Raw genomic sequence first — 21,089 nt, 5'->3', positions numbered from 1 at the left:
GTGGGTCATTGATGTGTTTTTGGACAAAAATTGAGCTCTATTGCACGGAGAGATAAAATATATCAGGCTTATAATGTCCTTTGGCAATATTCAATACTTTTCTTATTATCATCATTCTTATTCTGGCTGATTCTTAGTCTGACCTTTAATAGCATCTGGTTTGTATCTGTTGCCATGGGAAATGGCAACAATAATCAGAGAAACCATCACTGAATGTTTTAGCCACTTTTAGTTGCCTCAAGCTGAATCGGTTTCATTATGCCTTCGTGCCGGCGGTAGCCATGACTGGAGGCATTATGTTTTCGGGTTGCACATCCAATCCGTCCGTGCATCCCATTCTTGTGAATGCCATATCTTAAGAACACCTTGAGGGAATGTCTTCAAATTTGGCACAAATGCCCAACCTTAAGGATTAGATTTATTTATATATATATATATATATATACACACCAATGAGGTTAGGACATTCTATATCAAAAAAGGTCAAAGGTCAACTTCACTGCAACATCAAAATATTCTGCGAAAGATGTTCTGGCCATAGCTCAGGAAGAGACCCACCAGACAACTTTGGCATGACGTGACTGCTCCCTTACAATGAATGGGGCCATTCAAAGTTATTTAGAGCACACAGCGAGGATGCCCCAGTCGATTCCTTTATTACATCTCCCACATGGTCTGAGAGAGCTTTAAGGGATGAAATTGCTACATTACATTCATTTAGCTGACACGTTTAACCAAAGCAACTTACAATAAGTGCATCCAACCATGAGAATAGAACCCACAAATTTCAAGATTCCTGCAAGTACCACAGCTTTCTTTCCTCCGTAATATGCAGTGAAATGTTTAACGATACATTTAGTTAAACTGTGTTATTAAACTGCGTTGGTTTTTGTAGTATTCAGTGTTACTGTGTTCCTTTTCGTCACAGAAATGCAGCTGTGGAGGGCTACATCCAGCAGTTCCTGTACACCTTTCGTTTCCTCTGCACTCCTGAGCAGTTACTGCAGTTCATTGTAGACAAATTCATCAGTGCGGCAAGGTACTCTAAACTGGACTAGACTACAAAACATAACACACAATAGCACACGGTATGAAATGTCTTGCACTGGTTGTATAATGATTATGTTTGTTTTCCACACAAGACATGGTCCAGACATGTCTGGAGACATTGAGAAGATCTTCCATCGCAGTTTGGACGTGCTCCAGTTCTGGATAACAGACTGTAGACAGGTGGACTTCCCACCTAAGTCCAGCCTCGTGGATACACTGGAAAACTTCCTTAATACCGAGGTAACCACATGAGCATACATTTGGTTTTGCTGTATGACTTTTCAGTCTGTACTGTGACTAATATATAATAATAATAATATTGAAATTCAATACCATTTTCAATACCTAAGGGAAAAATTGTCACAAGATTGAGGGCATAACATAACCCTAACCCTGTTCTGTGTGTTAACCACAACAGCATCGAGGTTAATTTACTTCTGACTATATTCGAGTTTTTTCCCATCAGCTGTCTGAGGCCTGATAACTCTGAGGGGGGTTCGATTCGCTCTGAGAATTACAAATGGCTGTTGGGCCAACTGGACAAAAAACTGATCAATATTGAAATGGGAGCTGTCACCAACCTCTCGAATATGTTTAGAGAGTGTGGTCTGTGTGTTGGTCCTTCCGGTGTTTTGCTAAATTTGTTGTGTTGTGTGTTGAGCACTGCACTGTAGCATCAGTTGCATATGGCCAGGCTTAGATCCTTTGCCTTCACTTGATCATTTACCTCAAATGTTTTTCCAAGCACTCCCACTGTTTTCTTAGTCAACCAAAACCGGTTGCAGAGAATCAGCACTTGCCATCTTTAATGAACTAACACCATTTGAGTACCCCTTTTCCACTGGTCAGAACTCAATACCCTGACCCAGGTCAATTGACTCTGCAGTAGACACGGGTTTTTATCACCTCAGCTCGGCTTTGATCTAAACCTAAGACCGTGGTCAACAATAATGCCGCTTTTCTGTCATTTTTCCTCTTTATGAAATGTACAGTGTCTACAGCCTTTAACTGCCTCATCTCGTTTGTCCACAGGTGATTCCTGTAGACAGCCGAGGGGAGGCACTACTTGCTGTTCTCCACAGCCCCCCACGTACAACTGGGAGCCAACGAACAGGAAGCATGGTCAGCTTGGAGGAAGAAGACGATTCTACTTGTATGTATTCATCTACTGAGGATCTTGGGAAAAAGGTCAGTGTAATATGGTGTTAAGTTCTGCTATGGTTTGTTTGGATTTTGTAAATACTCTGTCATCAAAAAAAAATGAAATTAAGGTATTTTAAAAACCACAACTCATTTCTTCCCATTCTGTATTCTGCAGTGGTCAGCTACAATTTATTTTTTTACATTTTATAGACTAGATGATCGATTAATTGTGAAAATAATCGGCAGAATGAAAATAATTCTTAGTTGCAGCCCTTGCTCTTTCCTGCCAAATTGTGAAAAACAACTGTTTAAAAATTCAAGGCTCACTTATTGATTCCCTGTCCACTGCTATTGAAAAAGAGCACTCTGCAGGTATTACCAAACAGCATTCCTTCCTCTATTACCGTATTAACAGTGTGTTGACATAATTCAGAGCATGTATCCTCTCCTGTCACATCTCTCTCTCTCTCGACCCTTCAGTGGAGATTCTCCAGAGTAGTGGAGCCCTCTGCGTCCGTGCCTAAAGAGAGGGCCTTCTCCATCGCTGCAGCCCTGCCTGTGCCTTTCTACGGCTCCATGATGGATGACCTCTCCAACGTCTGCCTGCAGAGTGAGGAGCGACTCCCCTTCAGCCAGAATGAACACAGTGCGCAGCACGTAGCCCAACAGCTCACCCTCCTGCAGCGGGTATAAACACACACACATACCCCACAGTCCACTCACCCGCCTTCCACTCAAGGTGTTGTTGTCTGTTTTTACCACTGGAGGGAGACATACCTTTATGAATGCATTGTAAGGCCCAGATTTTAACAGTCCAATGCTGATCTAGTATAAAGGTATACCTTTTGTGACACAGGAAATGTTTCAAGGATGCCATCCAGTTCATTTCCTCAACTCCAGAACACAAGGAGTCAGGGACAAACTCCAAAACAAGTGAGTAGAATGTTTACATGTTCACAGCTTTACTGAGTTTATTTGTAAGGTGTAGCTCAGCCATGAACAGCCTTAGTACTCCTTGGAATAGATTCTTCAAGACTCAGAAATTTACTCAAATTAAAATATTCCCTTATTGGGTGTATTGATGACGGTGGTGGAGAGTGCTGATTATACACAGTTTCGTCACTACAGGTGCACCTGCTTTAAAAACGTCTTCGACAAGCCTGTCTTGGGCAAAACAGCAGGCACTACTGCACCTTGCGCTGAAAAGTCGAATCATTTCAACTTCTAAAAAGTGTTTCTATTGATGCATCTCAGTGTGATCGGCCTTTAACGCAACACTCTGAAATCTCCCACTGGTGTTCAATCGGGAGGAGAGCCAGTGACTGTGAAGACAATTACATATAAGTCATGTAATTCTGTAGATAACAATGTAAAAACATGGCTGGTGGAAACCCCCAAAAATATGACTTTTTAACATTTAACAATAATGCCCCAGGTGAAGAGAGAGGCATGCAGACTGAGGCTACTGTGCCTCATTCTGCACCAGGCTGTTCGAACAGTGCCACATGCTGAAAAGAAGTCTAATAAACTTCCCAATTTAATAAAAAAACAATCAATTTCTTCACAAACACAGTACCCCTTGAATTTATTTTAATAGCTTTAGCCAGCTTGGCCATAAAAGATTTGAAAGTCTCACAAACAGAACAGCAGTATATTGGTGGTAGTCTAGCAAAAATTTCATGCTGATGACTGTTTGATGACAAGGAAACCTCATAGTTTACTTTACTTTATGTCACCAGGGTAGTCCACTCACTATCAATACAACAACCACACTTCAATTCTTTCACAAATGATGCTGGCCACTGGGTTATTGACAACTTTTATGTAAGTTGTTGCTGTCCTATATCCTATGCAGTGTGTTGTGAAATCTATTCTAAAATCAGTATCATAGAGAAATATGTGAACATTAAATATTAATTAATTAAGTTAATCAATTTCCTGGAGTCAAAGGTGACATTGCCAACCAAAAGCTTATAACCCAAATATGTAAAAAAGAAGCACAAGGCATACCTCATATTTACGGAAGCCCTAAAGGGCCATGCATTCATACATTTTATTTCCTCCATTTTCCCATGATAACGAGTTAATTTCATTTGTTTTCTCGAGATCTCGAGTTATTATCTCGAAATAACAACTGCCGTTTTCCCGAGATAACAGGATAATTTTCTCGAGATCTTGAGAAAACAAAACGATAGTGTAGTACATTAAATCATTGCAGGAAACATAATTCAGTGTAGCCATGTCAGAGGAGCAGGAGCATATCGATCACCACGTCACATATCTTTTCAATCAAGGCCTGACACAGGCTGAAATAGCATTATGCCTTGCTATTACAGATAATATACACATTAGTGTGCGTAATCTAAAAAGACGGTTAGCAAGGCTTCAGCTATATCGGCGGCGCAATCTAAGTGAGCCTGATGTCGTCGTTAACTACATAGCTGACCAGCTACGAGGTCCCGGGCGTCTCCATGGATACCGGATGATGACTGAGAGACTAACTGACATGCCATGCCACTTGTGTGTGATGGAAATCTCAGGCCTATCATATCACAGTTATTATCTTGAGATCTCAAATTAATCATATCGTTATCTCGGGAAAACAAAGTTTCGTTATCTCGAGATCTTGAAAAAATTATCCCGTTATCTCAGGAAAACGGCAGTTGTTATTTCGAGATAATAACTCGAGATCTCGAGAAAACAAATGAAATTAACCCGTTATCACGGGAAAACGGAAGAAATAAAATGTATGAATGCATGGCCCTTTAGGGCTTCTGTAGTATTTGTCATTTTGACAATGAATTTATTATCAGAATTTCTGGTAATTAACTAATTAATTTATATAATTTCTGGTATGATTTTCCTCCATCTGTGTTTCCCTCCTCCAGGAACGTGTCTCAGCAGATCCCTCCAGCAGAGGGCAGCAGTCTGCTTTCATGTGAAGGGACGCCATCAGACTGCTACCTCCAGCAGCTGCTCACATATGCTGACAGTGTTTCTAACTGGATCTCTGCTGAAATAGTCATCTGTGACTCCATCAAGGTGAGAGGAGACACAACTGATGAAAGAAACAGGGTCAGCTGTGAAGAAAGGCAGCCGCTACTGTCACAGCACAGCTTTGATTTCTCATTGGACATGGTTTCTCGTGTCAGTCGCAGACTTTCCCCCATATGTGCTTCCTGTTGCCTCTCTAGTGACATGGTTGAATGGTTTATAGACAGTTAGGAACCTGAACATATGGGTCTGAAATCTGAAACTGATCTTTATTTAATGTTCTTTTAGAGGCCTCATAAGCTGCCATTGGTGCATATTAAAATGCTGTATATCAGGGCAATTGAAGGCTACAAAAAGAGGACATTACGGAGCTGGGGGACAATATTTCAGAATTGCACTCAAATTTTTGAGAAAAAAGTCAGCGTTGGGGGAAAACCGCCCAATTGGGCAGTTTTGGTTTGCATTGTGTGGGGTAAGATGGCCTTGTGTGTGTGGACAAGATTTAGGCTGCTTACCCATGAGTTGGGCTGCATTTTAAATACATTTAAAATTACAGTATATGAACAATATACTCATAATTCTTAATATGCCATCGCACGTCTGTGCATCCATTTAGATTTTTGATATCTTTCATAATGAAAGCTCCAACACTCCAACTGACACTTCAACTATTTACAGTGTACTTCCACTATCTCTGGCGCGTCAACTGCTTTCCTTATTTACTTTTCTGAACTTTAACCCCTGCTGATCAGTTTGCCAAAAAGAGACGGTTCTCTGTCGCTCGCTACTAGTATGCTGGTCCTACTAGTGATTGTTTGTCCACATCCACAGATGAAAAAAAGTGACGCTGCCTCCTGTAGTCCCAAAGAAAAACAGACCACTGTAGCATTTGCATTTCGCCTCGCTTAGCATTTTTCCTCTTTTTTTCCTCTCTCGCAGACACAAGTTGCTTTGCTGACCAAGTATCTGTGGATTGGAAAACACTGCTATGAATCCAGGAACTTTGCCACAGCCATGCAGGTCCTCAGAGGTCTGGAGAACGTGATCGTCAGGCAATTACCAGTAAGGCTGCATCTCATAAATTGCTCCTCCCACAAACAATGAGTTTGTGTAATAAGTCAGACGCCCTCAAGCTAAATGTTGTTCTTCGGCTCTGATAGAACTGGCTGGTGTTTAATTAGTTTCACAAATGATAAATTAGCATTAATGCATTCAAATAAGGTGAAGAAAGTGCGAGTGCAGTGAGGAGGAATGTGGCCCATGAATAGCGGTAATTAAAAACCAACAGTTAATGAAAATATAAGACATTTCCATATTTCCGGGCTGGTTATATTCATTAACTCTTGTGTTGCTTTGAAGCCAGGGTATAGACAGTCTTCATTTTGGAGCTACTACATAAAACTTTTCCTCTCTTTCCTAACAGGCTTGGAAACATCTGTCTTCCAAGGTGTGTGAGATCCTGGAGGAGCTACGAGCTGTTCAGGTGTGTGTGTGTGTGTGTGTGTGTGTAGGCGTGTTTGAGCAAGCACACACGTATGTTGTTTGTAACTGAAGGCTACGCTGGTCACATATTGTGAAACTGGGCTGCGGGGCAAACAAATCAATAGAAAAACAGCTTCAAGCAACTTGCCTGTGTGCTGAGGGCTTACAGCTGCCTCAGAAGAACCTGATGCATCAAACATTATGCACCACTCTCCCACCAACTTTGCTCGAAATGACTGCACGCTCGCTTGGTTTTGAAATGTGAAGAGGTTGAATTTGTTGAAAATCCTCTAAGAGTCTTTCACTCATATTACACCGCTACATTGGACATGTTTATTGCAGCGTCAAGCACCTGAGACTTTGGCTTAATTGGAATTTTTCAAAAGGTTCTATTCCAGTAAAAACTAATTTATTCACTGCGCAGACGAATCGCTCTCTCCTCAGGTGTTTCTGAAGAGTGACGACCTGTGTCTGATGGGGGGAGAGCACACGAGGCGGAGGCCCACGCTGCCGTCAGTGCACATCCTGGCCATGCACGTCCAGCAGCTGGAGATCGGAGCCTTCACACTCACTACTGGAGCTTACAAGTGGGCCAAGCTCAGGTGAGGGGGAATCCAGCTCATTTGGAGATCTCATTTATGAGGCGTTCACGTGACCTGATACCACTTCATTTACCACAGATATCAGAAAGAAAATCTTTAGCACTGTTTCCAATGATGTTATCTTTAACTGTCTTATCAACAGCTCAATATAAACTTTCTAGAGCACTGATGGTAAACTTAGCATTATGATGATGTTACCTATTGGCATTCTTACTGCAGTCTCTCTGATCCGGCCGAAACAAGATAAGTCGTTACAGTATACAAGTTGTATAATGGGTATAGAAATTAGCCTCCACATGCAGACAACTAAATATTGATTCATGCATCAAATTCAAGAATTATAAACAACCTTTCTTGCAAACGCTCACTTAACTAGCTGTTGTGTGCTTTGTTGGTATTTATCTCATTCATTATTGTTACTATGCTTTGAAATTTACATTTTTCTTAAAATATTAGCCCACCAATATCCACAGGTTTTTCTTTTTTAATTGGTACAAATTGGTTTTGGTAAAAGTATAAAGTTAGAGCTCAAGTGTTTCTAGGAATCAGCATTTAATATTAGCATTATTAGTTAGTCGTTAGGAATCATGGGAAGCTGTCTTTCCCTTATACTTTTTTTTCTTCTTTTTTTGAAATTTGACAAAAGCAGTAACCTCATGTGCTCAGTGACATCTTTATGATACAGAAATGGATGTATTTCAAAAGCTTGGTACCACTGGATTCAGGACAACTTCCATTTCTATAATATGTGCTCAGATCCAGCGCAGATCTAATATTAAGCATGTAAAAGAAATCAATTGCTTTTGTGATTTCTGTGTTTTTAAAAGAGAATCGACCAATTAAGGCATGATAAATACATGAAATCGAAATTTTTGATTTTGTCATGTGTAGCCACATGTCTTGATAGTTTTCACTGCAAGTTGTGTGTTTCCACCATCAACAGAAGAAATGATCTGGTGCTTTTCCTTAAAATACTTAATATAGTTGTTAGTCATGAGTGGTTAATATTGAAATTTTGTGATAATATTGTTATGGAATAGTAAGTCTGTGTCATTGAAAGTTGGACTGCTGATTTATATTTGATTTATTGAACCCCATACAGGGTGGATAGTATACGTGTGGAAACAGTCCCTAAGAAAAATCTTGCATAGTGTAACAGTGTGACTACATTAAAAACCAAATGAGTCTGTCCACTATTGCCACAGTCAGACTTTTTCTGCAAAATGAACTCACATTTTATATGCACATTGGGGATTCTGACCAATCACCAAGACTCTTTGCCAATAACATGTATAGCTGATCTCAGCACATAAGGTGGACCTCATCTAATTGGCACAGATACCAATGCTAATAGCAATCGATATGTTTAGAACTGCTGCAAAGGAAAGATCTCACCGCCTTTCAGAACGTGGCAGTCCTCCCTGCTGTATTTTATGATGTGAAACTCATTAAAACTTTGCTAAAAACGTAGCTGAAGGTGTTTACAAGCATCATATTTCAAACTTCAGAACTCAAACATTCAAACATCCCATTTCTGGTGTAGACAGGAAGTTAAAAACACTTCCTTCTTATGGATGAAGATAAAGTGGTTTCTTTTCTGGCATCTCAACAACAAATCCATGTTGGAAACTGGCCAAACCCTGTCTCCTCCTCCAACATTACAACCATGATTTGCACTCATTTAATGTTGTTAGAGGTTTGATATTGAAGAAATGTGCGTACAGCCAGTGAAATTAGCCTGCTACCTATCCTTGCAGTGACACAATATATTAACAGTTAGTGTCATTACCTGATAATTAGCTCTCTCCACATCCCAACTATCCATCCATGACAAAGTCGGCCAACTCGCTACGAGGACTCTCTTTCCTGTGTCCTTCTCCTTCAATCCAATATGGCTGACCAGATGCTGAGGTCACAGCAAGTGGCGGTTGGATGGTAATGGCACAGCTGTTGAATTTGGGTTGTTGGTTGGGGTGCCAGTGTTGCACCAGATGGCGCCCGTGGGATGGGGTTTGATTGGAAAAGAGGTTTCGGGCCAGATGCTGAGAGGGGACTGGCTGTATCCAGATGTTGGGGTCAGGAGATCTAGCAGGGAAAGGCAGAGACACAGCTGCTCACTGTAGACCCAGGGTTATCCCCGCTCTCTCCAAATTAGGTCACAGACGAAGCTGATGGTGCTGCCAGGAGGAAACTCGGGCGTAATATGCACCGAGATATAAATTATTTTCCTGCTTTCACTTTTCCTTTTGTTCTGTGTTCCTCTCATCCATCCGTCCTTGGCTCAAGGAGAATAGCAAAGGTTGTGAGTCAGGTCCACGCCTTCCAGGAGGCTGTGTGTCCCTACAGCCCGGACAGGGAGCTGCAGGCCTACCTTCGGCGCCGCATCGCCCGGCTCGCCACCTCTGACATCCACCTTTTGGCCTCCGACAGCGATGCCAACTTCCAGCAGTCCAGCGAGCGACAAACACGGAGGATCCAGGACAAGCTGAGGAGGGTGAAGGCCACTTTCAAGTGAGCCCTGCCCCAGTCACACCTCACAGCCCAGAGCGAGACACCAGCACCAGGTCAACACCTCATGTGTGAGCCCAGACTGAGAGTCCATGCTTCAGCCACGACCCACAGATGCCTCTGCTGTAGTGGCAGCAGAGCCTTGTGGACTGGAAACTTTTTTTTACTGCTATATGTTCTCTGTTTGTCAAAGGGGCCCTTAACAATAATATCAGTGTAGAATATCAGGCAAACTTTATTTATAACTCACACCCTTAACATTAAATAGGTTCTGCTGTTGATCACATGTTGTCTCTGTTTGGTTTTGATATTAATAAGTAATGGACCATGTTTGTAATTTCCAATGATTCTTCCTCAGATCATACAGTATACTGACACTTTCAGCATTATTTGTGGTTTGACCCTCTAATCTACTTGTTAAGGCCTCTATTTAATCATATGTGGACTGAACATGGCAGCAATACTTGTGTGCTTGTCCAACATCAAGGCTAGATTACTAACATGGGGAGGTGGGCAACTGCACCAGGGGGCCCCAGCAGCCACAGGTCCGCTGTGTAGCAATGTGGTAATATGATAATTTGTAACTTTTAGGAATATGCACCACTAAAGCACATTATCATCTGTGGAATCCTGATTTTTAGCCATGCTAGCAGCATAGGATTCTTCCTTTAATGGTTGATATGATTATCCCCTGACATGTCCTCTATTGCTGCTTCGAGGTTCACGTTTGTGGTTTTCAGTGAATGTCTTGACAAATATTGGGTGACTGAAGAGGTGAAAATTCCATCAACACTTGCAGCGACAAGATCAACTTCATAATTAGACCTACGCATTTCAGTTTGTTGCCTTCATCACATTGCAACAAGCCGGAATGCATCGGCAACATTAAAGCAGGGTGGGGATGAAGATATTCATAAACCCAAAAAGGTTGAAAAAAAATATATAAAAGACAACCAATCATAAACATTCACATCCATAGCAGCCAATGGAGCACCTACAAAGGTGGGCTTGGTTTTGTGGTCATGTGACTTCCGGCCAGGGGTTTCCCAGGCTGAAGGAGAAGTAAGAGGAGTGCCCAATAAAGAGCATTGGTGACACCATATTTGGTTTATAAATTGGAGAAGAGGGTGTTACTTACCTTGTACCTTTTTGATTATTTTCTTCTTCAAACCTACCCTACTTAAATGTTGTCATGATGACACTGATATAGGAAGCCGAAATGTGTTTGTCTAATAATAAAGTTGTTCTGTACAAGTGTTGCTGGAGTTTCGACCTCTTTAGACTTTTTTTACTTTCTCCATGCACGTTGGAAGTAGGTGAAGTTGTGCCAGAAACCCCTACTGTGCTTTAGCAATTATATGACATTTAATTTGTATCAGAAACCTACTATTTTGATAATTTGTTGTTTTAGACATTTTTCAAGCAAAAATGTCTAATATTTACTGGTTCCAGCTTCTTAAATGTAACAATTTGCAGCTTTTCTTTGTAATTTGTGATAATTTTAGAGAGTCTTTGGGTTGAAATTTGAAGAAGTCACTTTGGGCTCAGGGAAGTTGTTATTAACATTTGTTTAAACAATTTTTTGACATTTTATAGCCAAAATAATTAATCTAGAGAATAATCAGCAGACTACTTTATAATAAAAATAATCTTTTAGTTGCAGTCCCACTCCTGAAAGGCCTTCATAGTGTCGCACTTGGTTGTTCACATGAAAAGGGAGACATAGTTTTTGTAAAAAGGTTCTGATACTATGCTGAGAAGGTGCATATTCCTAAATAAGTTTATATTTACTCATCACACCACACGGCACACTTGGGAACGTGTCATTCCAGCAGAGAAGTACTGTGCACACCGCACAGAGAGAGAATGGAATGGGGCCCGGCAGCTGCTTCGTACCCCGGGCCCCTAACAGGTTAATCCAGCCATGTCAACCATTCAAACAAAATCTCTTTCATGTTGCTGAGAAGTGTTTGACTTGTACTAAGTGAGACCAGGTAATGCAGAATGTTTTCCATTTACTGAACTGTTTATTGATCAATTTTCCTAACCTACAAGACGTAGTTTCTGTTTGTTTACCCATCAGGAGCTCACCAAATGAGATTTATCTGACTAGATGGGTAAATTAATATCTAATATTAATCCAATTTAAACGGCACAATGTGAAATGATTGCATTTATTATCATAGTGTGTCTGGAAGGGTAAAAAGCCAGACAAGCTCACTGTCATGACAATACCTTCCCATCACGCAGGAGATGATACAACATAATGGGATGTCAGTGTGCAGAATTGTTATTTGGGGAATGATGTTCAGTCCTTGTCTATTTTTCTATTTTCCTGCCCGCTCTCTCTCCTCCATGGTCTGCTGCCGTGAAACACAGCGTGGAGATGGAATGTGACGTGCTATGAAGATTTGCTTAATTTAGCCAAATAAAATGAGATTTCATAAGCCCTGTCTTGCCAAAGCGTGTTATTGTCAGACTATATCTGTGATAGGCCGGCTGTACGGCAGGTTACAGCCCTGATATGTGGAATGTGGTGAGAGGAGCTGAGGCTGGTCTTCCACTCCTCCTGCAGGGATTTAATGACTTTACAGTGAAATTAGAGTGCGTCCTGGCATTCCCTCTTAATTATCACCAGAGGATTTGTTGTGGTGTAATGGCCGAATCATATTTTATGCCAGTAGACAAATCCTGACCACAAGGACACTTCATCACTTTGTCATAATGTTTGGGTGAATGCATCACCCAGGCGGAGGGACCCCTTGTGTTTTGTTGACATTGACCTTACTTCCTCAGTGTTTGGGGCCCCACAGACTCCACAGCTGTATGTGTAAAAGTAATAATACTAAGAATTACAAAATGAACCAATTGTTTTCACTTGAAATTCTTTAATCGTTCCCCCTGGCCTCATTAAAACCATTCCCTGTGCCTCCGGCTGGGCTGTCACTATGGACTAAACATGGAAATGACCATAAAGAATTGTTATTACACCAATTTAGAAGATAGTTCATGTTTTCTATGTTTTCTACGTGCTATGCGCGCAAACTTTTTTGTAATGATAGTCAATTACAGACACAGAAATGTACAGTATTTTTCACACATTGTAATATTAGCTATGTTTGGGGTCAGTTAGTTTGAGATATTATGAACAAACTGTTAAAAAGCTCTAATACCATCATTTTAATACCATCATGTTTTTACCCATGTCCATGGGTTGGTTTGTCAGCAGGATTACACAGAAACTATCGAACGGATTTCCACAAAACTTGGATGGAGGACGGGTCTCAGCCCAGAATAGACCCCATTAACTTTTGGTGCAGATCCAGATAAGGAACGGAGCCAGAAATGTGTCCTTACTTTCTTTAACACTGTAACAAAGGGTGTTTTCAACAACCAAGATAGCGAGCTTAAATTATGGTAAGGCAGTCATGGTTGGTGTGATACAAGGCTATCAGACTTTGATATTGGATCAGGTTTGATTGAATTACAGCAGACTGTTGGGACTGGGTGCAGGTATGCGCTCTACTGAGTGCCATTCTAGGTTGTGACTTGGGAGGTGTATTGCTGCCTAAACAGTGCTGGCAAGTCCAATCACAAACAGGAGAGGAAGATACATTGTTTGAGCTACTTCAATTTACTCTTTTTTTTATGTCATGCCACTTCATACTTCCACTTCTCTACATTCAAGAGGGAATTGTCGCACTATTTGCTCCACTACATTTATCTGACAGCTAAGGTTACTTTGCAGATAAAACCTGTAATCATGTGTTAACAGATGCACTGTTACACATGAACCTGCTACACTTACTTGCTCCTTATACTTTAATCTTAGTTAGTTTTTGATATCTTAATATATTTGGTAACACTTTATTATGTCTATTATACCGTTAAAATGAACAATTATATATGACTTTTTAAAAAAGTTTATAGTTAATTAGACTTTAGTTAATAGTTATTTCACTGTTAACAAGCAATTAAATGCTTTATCAGCTATTTATTAGCAATTCTTTATTGGAAAGTTGCATTTGATGTTCATAATACTTTGTAAATGGTTAATAGATACTGTGTAGTTCATTTATAAACACCATTTGGATGGCCGTTACAGAAGTGCAACTGATGTTTTGAACCTTTACAAATGCTTAATAAATGTTTTATGAACATTTTATTGTTTTGTTTTTTAACAGTGAAATTATGTAACTAAATATTAGTAACTATACATTTACCATTTATTAATCCATCAATCCTTTATCTGAAACCGTTTATCCTTTTCAGGGTCATGGGGGGGCTGGAGCCAATCCCAGCTGCAACGGCGGGGTACACCCTGGATAAGTCGCCAGTTCATCACAGGGCCCATTTATCAATGATGGTTATTATAAAGTGTTACCCACAGAAATAAGTTTAATACAGTTAAGTGAAAATTGGCCATATTTGTGACTTATCTTTGTCTTTTCCATGCACTGATATGATTTCCTAAACAATTATTGGCTCTGTCTTTCAACATCTTTTGGATGGATGGGTGTGGGTGGGGGGCATGCCCTCAGTATTTCTAAAGTCTTGGCTACGGCCCTGATCAGAATACAGTCAGTCGCTGCAGCCCTGGCTCCTCGGGGACAGACGGCGCAGAGGTGAGGAAATGGTCGCAGTGTGAAGGCGACGTCCCGGGTGCTTCTCATTGTACCAGGGCGCAGCTTCAAAGCCTCCGAGATAAAGAGCCCCAGAGGGCTGAAGGGACTCCTGCCTCCACAGCGACAGATCGCCGATAAAAGACACGACTAGGCCCACTCTCTTATCTGCTTTGTCATATAACTAAACGATCAGTTTAGCGCCATTGTCCCTGAGCCGCTGCATGCGGAGATCTGTCAGAGGAGGGCCGCAGAGCCTCCAGGATCAGGCGCTGTCTGCTGGACAGAGACGTGATGTGATGCTGTCAGTCATGTTCACACCAAGCGGAGAAGGCTGGACACGTGAAGCCAATCATGATGAGTCTGAATCTGAATGATCTCAGTGGAAAAACAGCGATATTTAATTGATTATATTTATAGAGGTCTTTAGCAGTCGATCTAAGGATCACCCCCTCTCTCTGGGGGCCTGTTTGGGCTCACAGGGCTTTCCCAGCTTCCTCGCAGCTTGTTTTAACATATTTGCATGTGAACGGGCCACAATCAGCCCTAATTGTGTTGCTACTGTAATACCTTTGATCTGTAATGTTTGAAGCAGCCTGAGCCAAACGCTGGCGCCAGCACCCACCGGGGTGTCAGAGACATGTCAACACCAAACCACCGACTGCCTACTGCGGCTTCCACAGCCAGATGATGAGCATCTCTCCATGTACCATCTGCACTTACAGTGACTTTTAATCGGTGCTGTAAAAAGTACCCAGAAGTCATACTTGAGTAAAAGTAAAGATATTGTGTTAAAACATCACTTTGGTAAATGTGAAAGTCACTCATACAAATATTACTTAAAAGTCTCAAAGTATCTGATATTAAATGTACTTAAGTATCAAAAGTACAAGTAAAAGTAACTTATACCTATATTTACATGTATTTGCTGAGTAGTTATGTGATTGTTGATAAAATATGTTAATTCAAACAACAAGCACTCATTTGGCTCTGATGCAGCATGTAATCTGAAAAGTAACTAGTAACTGAAGTTATTAAATTAATGTTGTAGGGAACAAAAGCACAATATTTGCCTCCAAAATGTAGTGGAGTGGAAGTATAAAGTAGCAGAAAATGGAAATACTCAACTAATGTACAAGTACCTCAAAACTGTACTAAAGTACAGTACTTCATGTATATGTACTTAGTAATATTTTAACACCAGTGATGGAATGTAACTTAGTATCTGATAGAGTAAAGTATCTGATATTAAATGTGCTAGAGTATCACAAGTACAAGTAAAAGTAAATTATACATACATGTACTGTGTATTATGGGTCGATCAATTATCCGCCTGGGTGAATATCAGATCCAAAGTGTTACTCTGGCTCCATGTAATCTGCAAAGTAACTAGTAACTGAAGTTATCAAACAAATGTAGTGAGTAAAAGTACTCTGTTTGGCTCCAAGTGTGAAGTAGCAGAAAATTTGAATATTTAAGAAAAAGACAAGTACCTCAAAGTCGTACTCAAGTACTGTACTCTTAGTTACATTCCAACCCTGCTCTTAACAGATCAATACTATTTGCATTAAGTACTAACATTTGGGGCTTCTCATTAAAATTAAACTGAAATGAGAAGATATATGACCTAATATCCAGTGTTCACAAGTATTCACACTGTAAAAATACAAGTGATGGAATGTAACTAAGTACATTTACTCAAGTATTGTACTTCTGCTACTTCTGCTACTTCAGTTCTTCTACTTTATACTTCCACTTCACTACATTTACTTGGGGGTTACTTTGCAGGTTTCATGCTGAATCACAGTATATAATATGGCATATATATTACTTCTGATACTTAAGTACAAAAGTATATCAGATACTTTAAGACTTTTACTCAAGTACTAGTCGTATGGGTGACTTTCGCTTTTACCAAAATAACATTTTAACACCATATTTTTACTCTTGGTCAAATATGACTTTTGGGTACTTTTAGCAACACTGAAAAATACTCCATTACATGTAAAACTCCTGCATTTCACAATTTACAAACAAATACACAACGACTGGGAACTTGAGCCAGTGTCACAACATAATAGTAGCCTATCAAGAGATGTCACTTTAATTATAGTTGTGAAATAATTATAGTGGGCTGCAATATGAGCTCTAAATACTCAAGTAAAGCCCTCAGTTACACATCTTTAAGCCAGGCATGTGATAATAATCATACACTGTCACCTCCATGTGTTTTAGTTATATTGGATTACTACATTGAGAGAGACGGTAGATCAGATCAGATCCAAGGAAATTAAGTTTAAGAATAAGAGCCTTGACTGAGACGAGACACTTTGACACCTCTCCTCAGCGCTACTGTATGCAGCAGCAGCAGCAGCAGCAGCAGCAGAGACATGAAAGCCTCCACCTCTGCAGGAGATACAGCTGTTTCTGCAGGGCCCCCAGTTTCAGTCGGGCCGGACAAATGTATGAGCTCAGGAGGGTTCTCACAGACTCGGCGGCGCCAGGTCTTCACACACTCACAGGATATGTAAAGACTTCAATAACGAGCCATTAACCCCTAATCATCGGGATCGATCAGGCGTTAACAAGGGCCTCTACATATGCAAATGCCAGCGAGGGGCAGGGGCCCCTATAAAAGCCAGCCTGGACGGGGGAGCTGCTACCACACACTCCCTCTGACACTTGCTGGATTTACAGGTCACTGAGCAGCGCTGCCAACATGGTGAAATACTTTTCAGTGGACTGGCTGGCCCAGAGCCATCACAACACGGCGCAGACGCAGGAGCACGGAGCTGGCACGGATACCTCACCGACCTGCAGACCTCACATTCCCTGCGTGGTGCAGCCGCGCCCGCCGACTCTTGGCAAGAGTTACCTGCAGCCAAAACCCAAAACTCCAAAGCCTGCTGAGCACACGGAGATCAGCGGACAGCAGGACTCCAGCCTGGGCTCACCTCTGCATCCAACAAGCTGTAAGTATCCTCAAACTCCTCACTTTGAAGCAGCAATCCAGCTTTTACGCACGAGCAGTGTTTCTAACCAGTTTATTCTCTCTCCAGTTTCAGAAACAAGCGGGTATTCCTCCGGGTACGAGAGCGAGGCGGCTTCCTCTGAGTGTCTCGCTGTGGATGAGGGAAGCGAGCCGGAGAGCGGACCGCAGCGGCGAGTGCGCACAAAGTTCAGCCCAGAGCAGATCAGCAAACTGGAGAAGATCTTCAACAAGCACAAGTATCTGGACGCTGGAGAGAGAGTGAAGACGGCGCAGAAGCTCAACCTCACAGAAACACAGGTAGGACCAGACTCCCAATGCAAAGACATCAATTTTAACAACATCTGATCAGTAAGTCTCCATTCTGCTTCGCTGTTATACTAACTAACTTTATCTTTGCGCTCTCTCAGGTGAGGACCTGGTTCCAGAACAGGAGGATGAAGCTGAAGCGGGAGGTGCAGGACTACCTCGCTCCTCAAGCCCCCCCGGTGATGTTCCAGCCTCTGACCCCGGTTCAGTACCACAGCATGGCCGGACAGCGACCCCACTACCCGGCCACCGGCCCGGCCTTTTACCCTCTCCCCGTCCCGCAGCTGCTCCTCCAGCAGCAGATGCCTCCTCACCGCATGATGCACCGCAGCCCGCATTTCTACTGAAGAACTGTCAACTACAGAGACTTTTCCGACTGAAACACTTAGAATCCAAAGAAGTGCAATCCAGAGTTGTTTTTATTTGACGTGTGATTTTATTATATTTTATATTAAAAGTGTAAATAATTTACAGAAAAGTTTATTTATCCTTGAATAAAGTTTATCTTCAAACTGAAGCACTGGACTCTGCGTTTTCTTGACTTTGTCTTTGATCTGCATACATAACATATAAGCTGTTAGATGCATGCCTGCGCTGATGATGTTATCTGTATTGCAGGATTAGTTCAACATGAATAGATCATCCTGTCTTTCATCTGAAGGCGGGGGGAGGTCAGAAGACAGAGCAGATAAAGATGGGTGTTGTCCATTAAGGTTTAAGGGTCTTATCAGAGCTCATTGTATGGATCCCCCGCTTTGATCCTCTCATGATATCAAGCTGATATGAGACATAAACAGATCTTAGTAAATTAAATCACTCAGGATTGGTCACGTTGAGAAAGATAGCCAGAAAGAGCCGCAGGAGGAGCAGCGGCAGTAAACTCCTCACGCGCGTCTCATACAGACACTGTGGTTTTTTTGTGGTGGCCAAAGACCGACCATATGCTGCGCTTTCATATGCGTTGTTTGTCCCCACCTCTGCACTTCAAAGGCCAGCTAACGTGGAGATCATGGTCGACAATTAGTCCTAATTAAGCCGCTCATTGATGAGTTTACACTTGCGGCAGGAGCCCTCCGGCCCGGCTCCAGAGAGTCTGGGCCTTTGTGTGGACAACGATTCTGACCTCTGGTTTGAAGTCTGAGCCCTGCGGATAAAAACCTGATTGTGTGATGAGATCTGGGAGATAGAGAACTTGATTCACGACCTCATTAAAGCTTGATATACCTGATTTTGCTGCAAGTTATACATTCGAGGATAATTTAAGTCATTATTCTGCTTTGGAGCCTGAGAGGTGACCTGAGGTGTGAAGGTCCCCAGAGGGCCTTCAGCAAATGTCTCATTCACATAAAGTCAAATAAAGATCAAACGGAAGTTTCTCACTTTCAGACTGCGGCCGCACCCACCTGGTCCCACCGTGAGGCTCCAGTCTGTGGAGGACTGACACCGCCAAAATCAGAAAGGAAATGAAGAAACAAATAAATAAATGGCTCAATAACTAAGTAAATAGGCCATTACATGCAACAAAAATACAGGTAGGAATTAATTCATTTATAATATTTGACCTAAACTGATATTTCTGTTCACTTTTGTATCAGTCCCCCCTATTTGTTTACATTTTTAAAATTGAATTTACATTTTGTTTTTTTATTCAGGTATTATCTTACAAAGTGCAATGAAAATAATACAGACAGCAATATGTTAATAGATACATACATACAATGAATAAATAAAATGGGAAAGTAAATAAAAAAGGGAAAAAATACAAAAGAAAATCAAAACAGAAATCTGAATTTATGTCAGATTGAGTAAATTGATTCATGCCTTTGTATTTAAAAACACTGTTGGTACATTTAATGACATATTCATCTGTTTACTGAGCCATTTCTTTCTTTCTGTTTTTATTTTTTATTCTGGCAGTGTCAGTCCTCCATACTTCACCCGGTGGCTTGATGCTCAGACAGCTTCAGTCAGTCACGGAGCTGACAGCCAAGATTGAGACATTTTAAAAGAAAAAAATGCTCTAAATTTGGTGGGTTTCGTTGTCTTGGAGCACCAACACATGATTATTTGTTAAACTCTGTCATTTTATTGAGCAGGGGAGACACTGATTAACAGTTTTTAGGGCACAATGGGACTCAGAGCCTACTAGAATTAGTCCCTTCATTTGGTCAACATGTGACACTCTGTATTCAGCAGCGGATGTGGCCCTGAATCACTTTATGCAGAGATCATTTAGTCTCGAGATGTCAGGTAACTGATACTCAGACTCGGTGGCGCCGGAGTATCTCAGCCAGCCATGGACGTGAGAAAACCCACAGCCCGGCCTCTATTAACCTCAATTACAACGACCATCAAGTTTCTATCGTTCCGTCGAGATCCCATTGCATATGCAAATAAACACGTGTGTCCCTCATATATAGCAGCCAAGAGTCACCGAGGGGCAGCAACACACACACCTTAAGATCACTACTTGGATACAACATGGCAAACTTCTCTGTAGAGTGGCTTTCCAGAAGTTGTTACGAGAAGACGACCCCTCATTCAGAAGTCCATAAAGAAATGGAGGAATTTAAGACCCCGAGAAGCCAGTACTCTCCAACTTCTCCAAACAGTAAGTTCACTGATACAATTCGTTTTTAAGATGGACAGCTCTCTGTGCGGCCATCGATCTGGACTAAATAAATGAAGTGCTCTGTTCTTTCCCTCCAGATAGCTGCGGATACACCTCGGGCTCTGAGAGCGAGGTGGGCGATGACAGCGAGGGGGAAGGCAGCCTGCAAAGACGGCTGAGGACCAAGTTCACCTCGGAGCAGATCGGCAGACTGGAGGGCACCTTCAGCAAGCACAAGTACCTGGGTGCTGTGCAGAGGAGGAAGATAGCTGAGAAGCTGAACCTCTCCGAAACTCAGGTGAGTCTGTGTTTAGAGAAAGAGTACATGTCCGAGAACACTTCATAATCAGTATATAGTGGATTAAACTTTAGTTAAGAGTTATTTAACGATGAAGTGCTTTATAAACGGTTGTTGTAGAGTTTGTAAACATCACAGATGATGTTTATCAATTAACTACTGCATGTATGAACTACTGACACAGTATTATAAACATCTGTTGCTACTCTACAATAAAGAATTGCTTAATAAATGTTTTATAAACCATGTCATTGTTTATTAACAGTTAAATAACTATTAACTAAAGTTTGATGAACCATTTATTCATGCTGTTTACTATAAAGTCTTACCAAAAGTAACTTTTAAGTGTAGTTTGGATTCCCCTCAGTAAAAATAGTCATTATAATTCATAACTGCATGTAGTTCTCTGGTTAAAGTGAGCCCTGTGTGTCCCAGGTGAAAACGTGGTTCCAGAACAGGAGGATGAAGCTGAAGCGGGAGG

At 41.4% G+C, this 21,089-nt stretch overlaps 2 protein-coding genes across 3 annotated transcripts in view; both read left to right on the top strand.

Moving 5' to 3' along the window:
* kndc1 (kinase non-catalytic C-lobe domain containing 1) overlaps positions 1-12,226 on the top strand; it is a 45,491-nt gene extending 33,265 nt beyond the window's left edge. For both annotated transcript variants that reach the window (XM_073481363.1, XM_073481364.1), the window contains exons 23-32: positions 929-1,039; positions 1,143-1,290; positions 2,083-2,238; positions 2,674-2,880; positions 3,050-3,126; positions 5,082-5,235; positions 6,127-6,249; positions 6,611-6,670; positions 7,114-7,271; positions 9,558-12,226. In XM_073481363.1, the coding sequence (XP_073337464.1) occupies positions 929-1,039; positions 1,143-1,290; positions 2,083-2,238; positions 2,674-2,880; positions 3,050-3,126; positions 5,082-5,235; positions 6,127-6,249; positions 6,611-6,670; positions 7,114-7,271; positions 9,558-9,786 (1,423 nt within the window). In that variant the 3' untranslated portion in view covers positions 9,787-12,226. The remainder of the gene's footprint in view (positions 1-928; positions 1,040-1,142; positions 1,291-2,082; positions 2,239-2,673; positions 2,881-3,049; positions 3,127-5,081; positions 5,236-6,126; positions 6,250-6,610; positions 6,671-7,113; positions 7,272-9,557) is intronic.
* A 4,894-nt stretch (positions 12,227-17,120) lies between these two features.
* Positions 17,121-18,046, top strand: LOC141009737 (homeobox protein pv.1-like). Its single transcript, XM_073482429.1, has 3 exons — positions 17,121-17,373; positions 17,461-17,690; positions 17,801-18,046. The coding sequence occupies exons 1-3, from the start codon at positions 17,121-17,123 to the stop codon at positions 18,044-18,046; spliced, it is 729 nt and encodes a 242-aa protein (XP_073338530.1).
* Positions 18,047-21,089: the final 3,043 nt, after the last annotated feature.

The sequence above is a fragment of the Pagrus major genome, chromosome 15 (genome assembly GCF_040436345.1).
Source record: "Pagrus major chromosome 15, Pma_NU_1.0".
NCBI lineage: Eukaryota > Metazoa > Chordata > Actinopteri > Spariformes > Sparidae > Pagrus > Pagrus major.
This window is presented reverse-complemented; position numbering and strand designations above follow the sequence as displayed.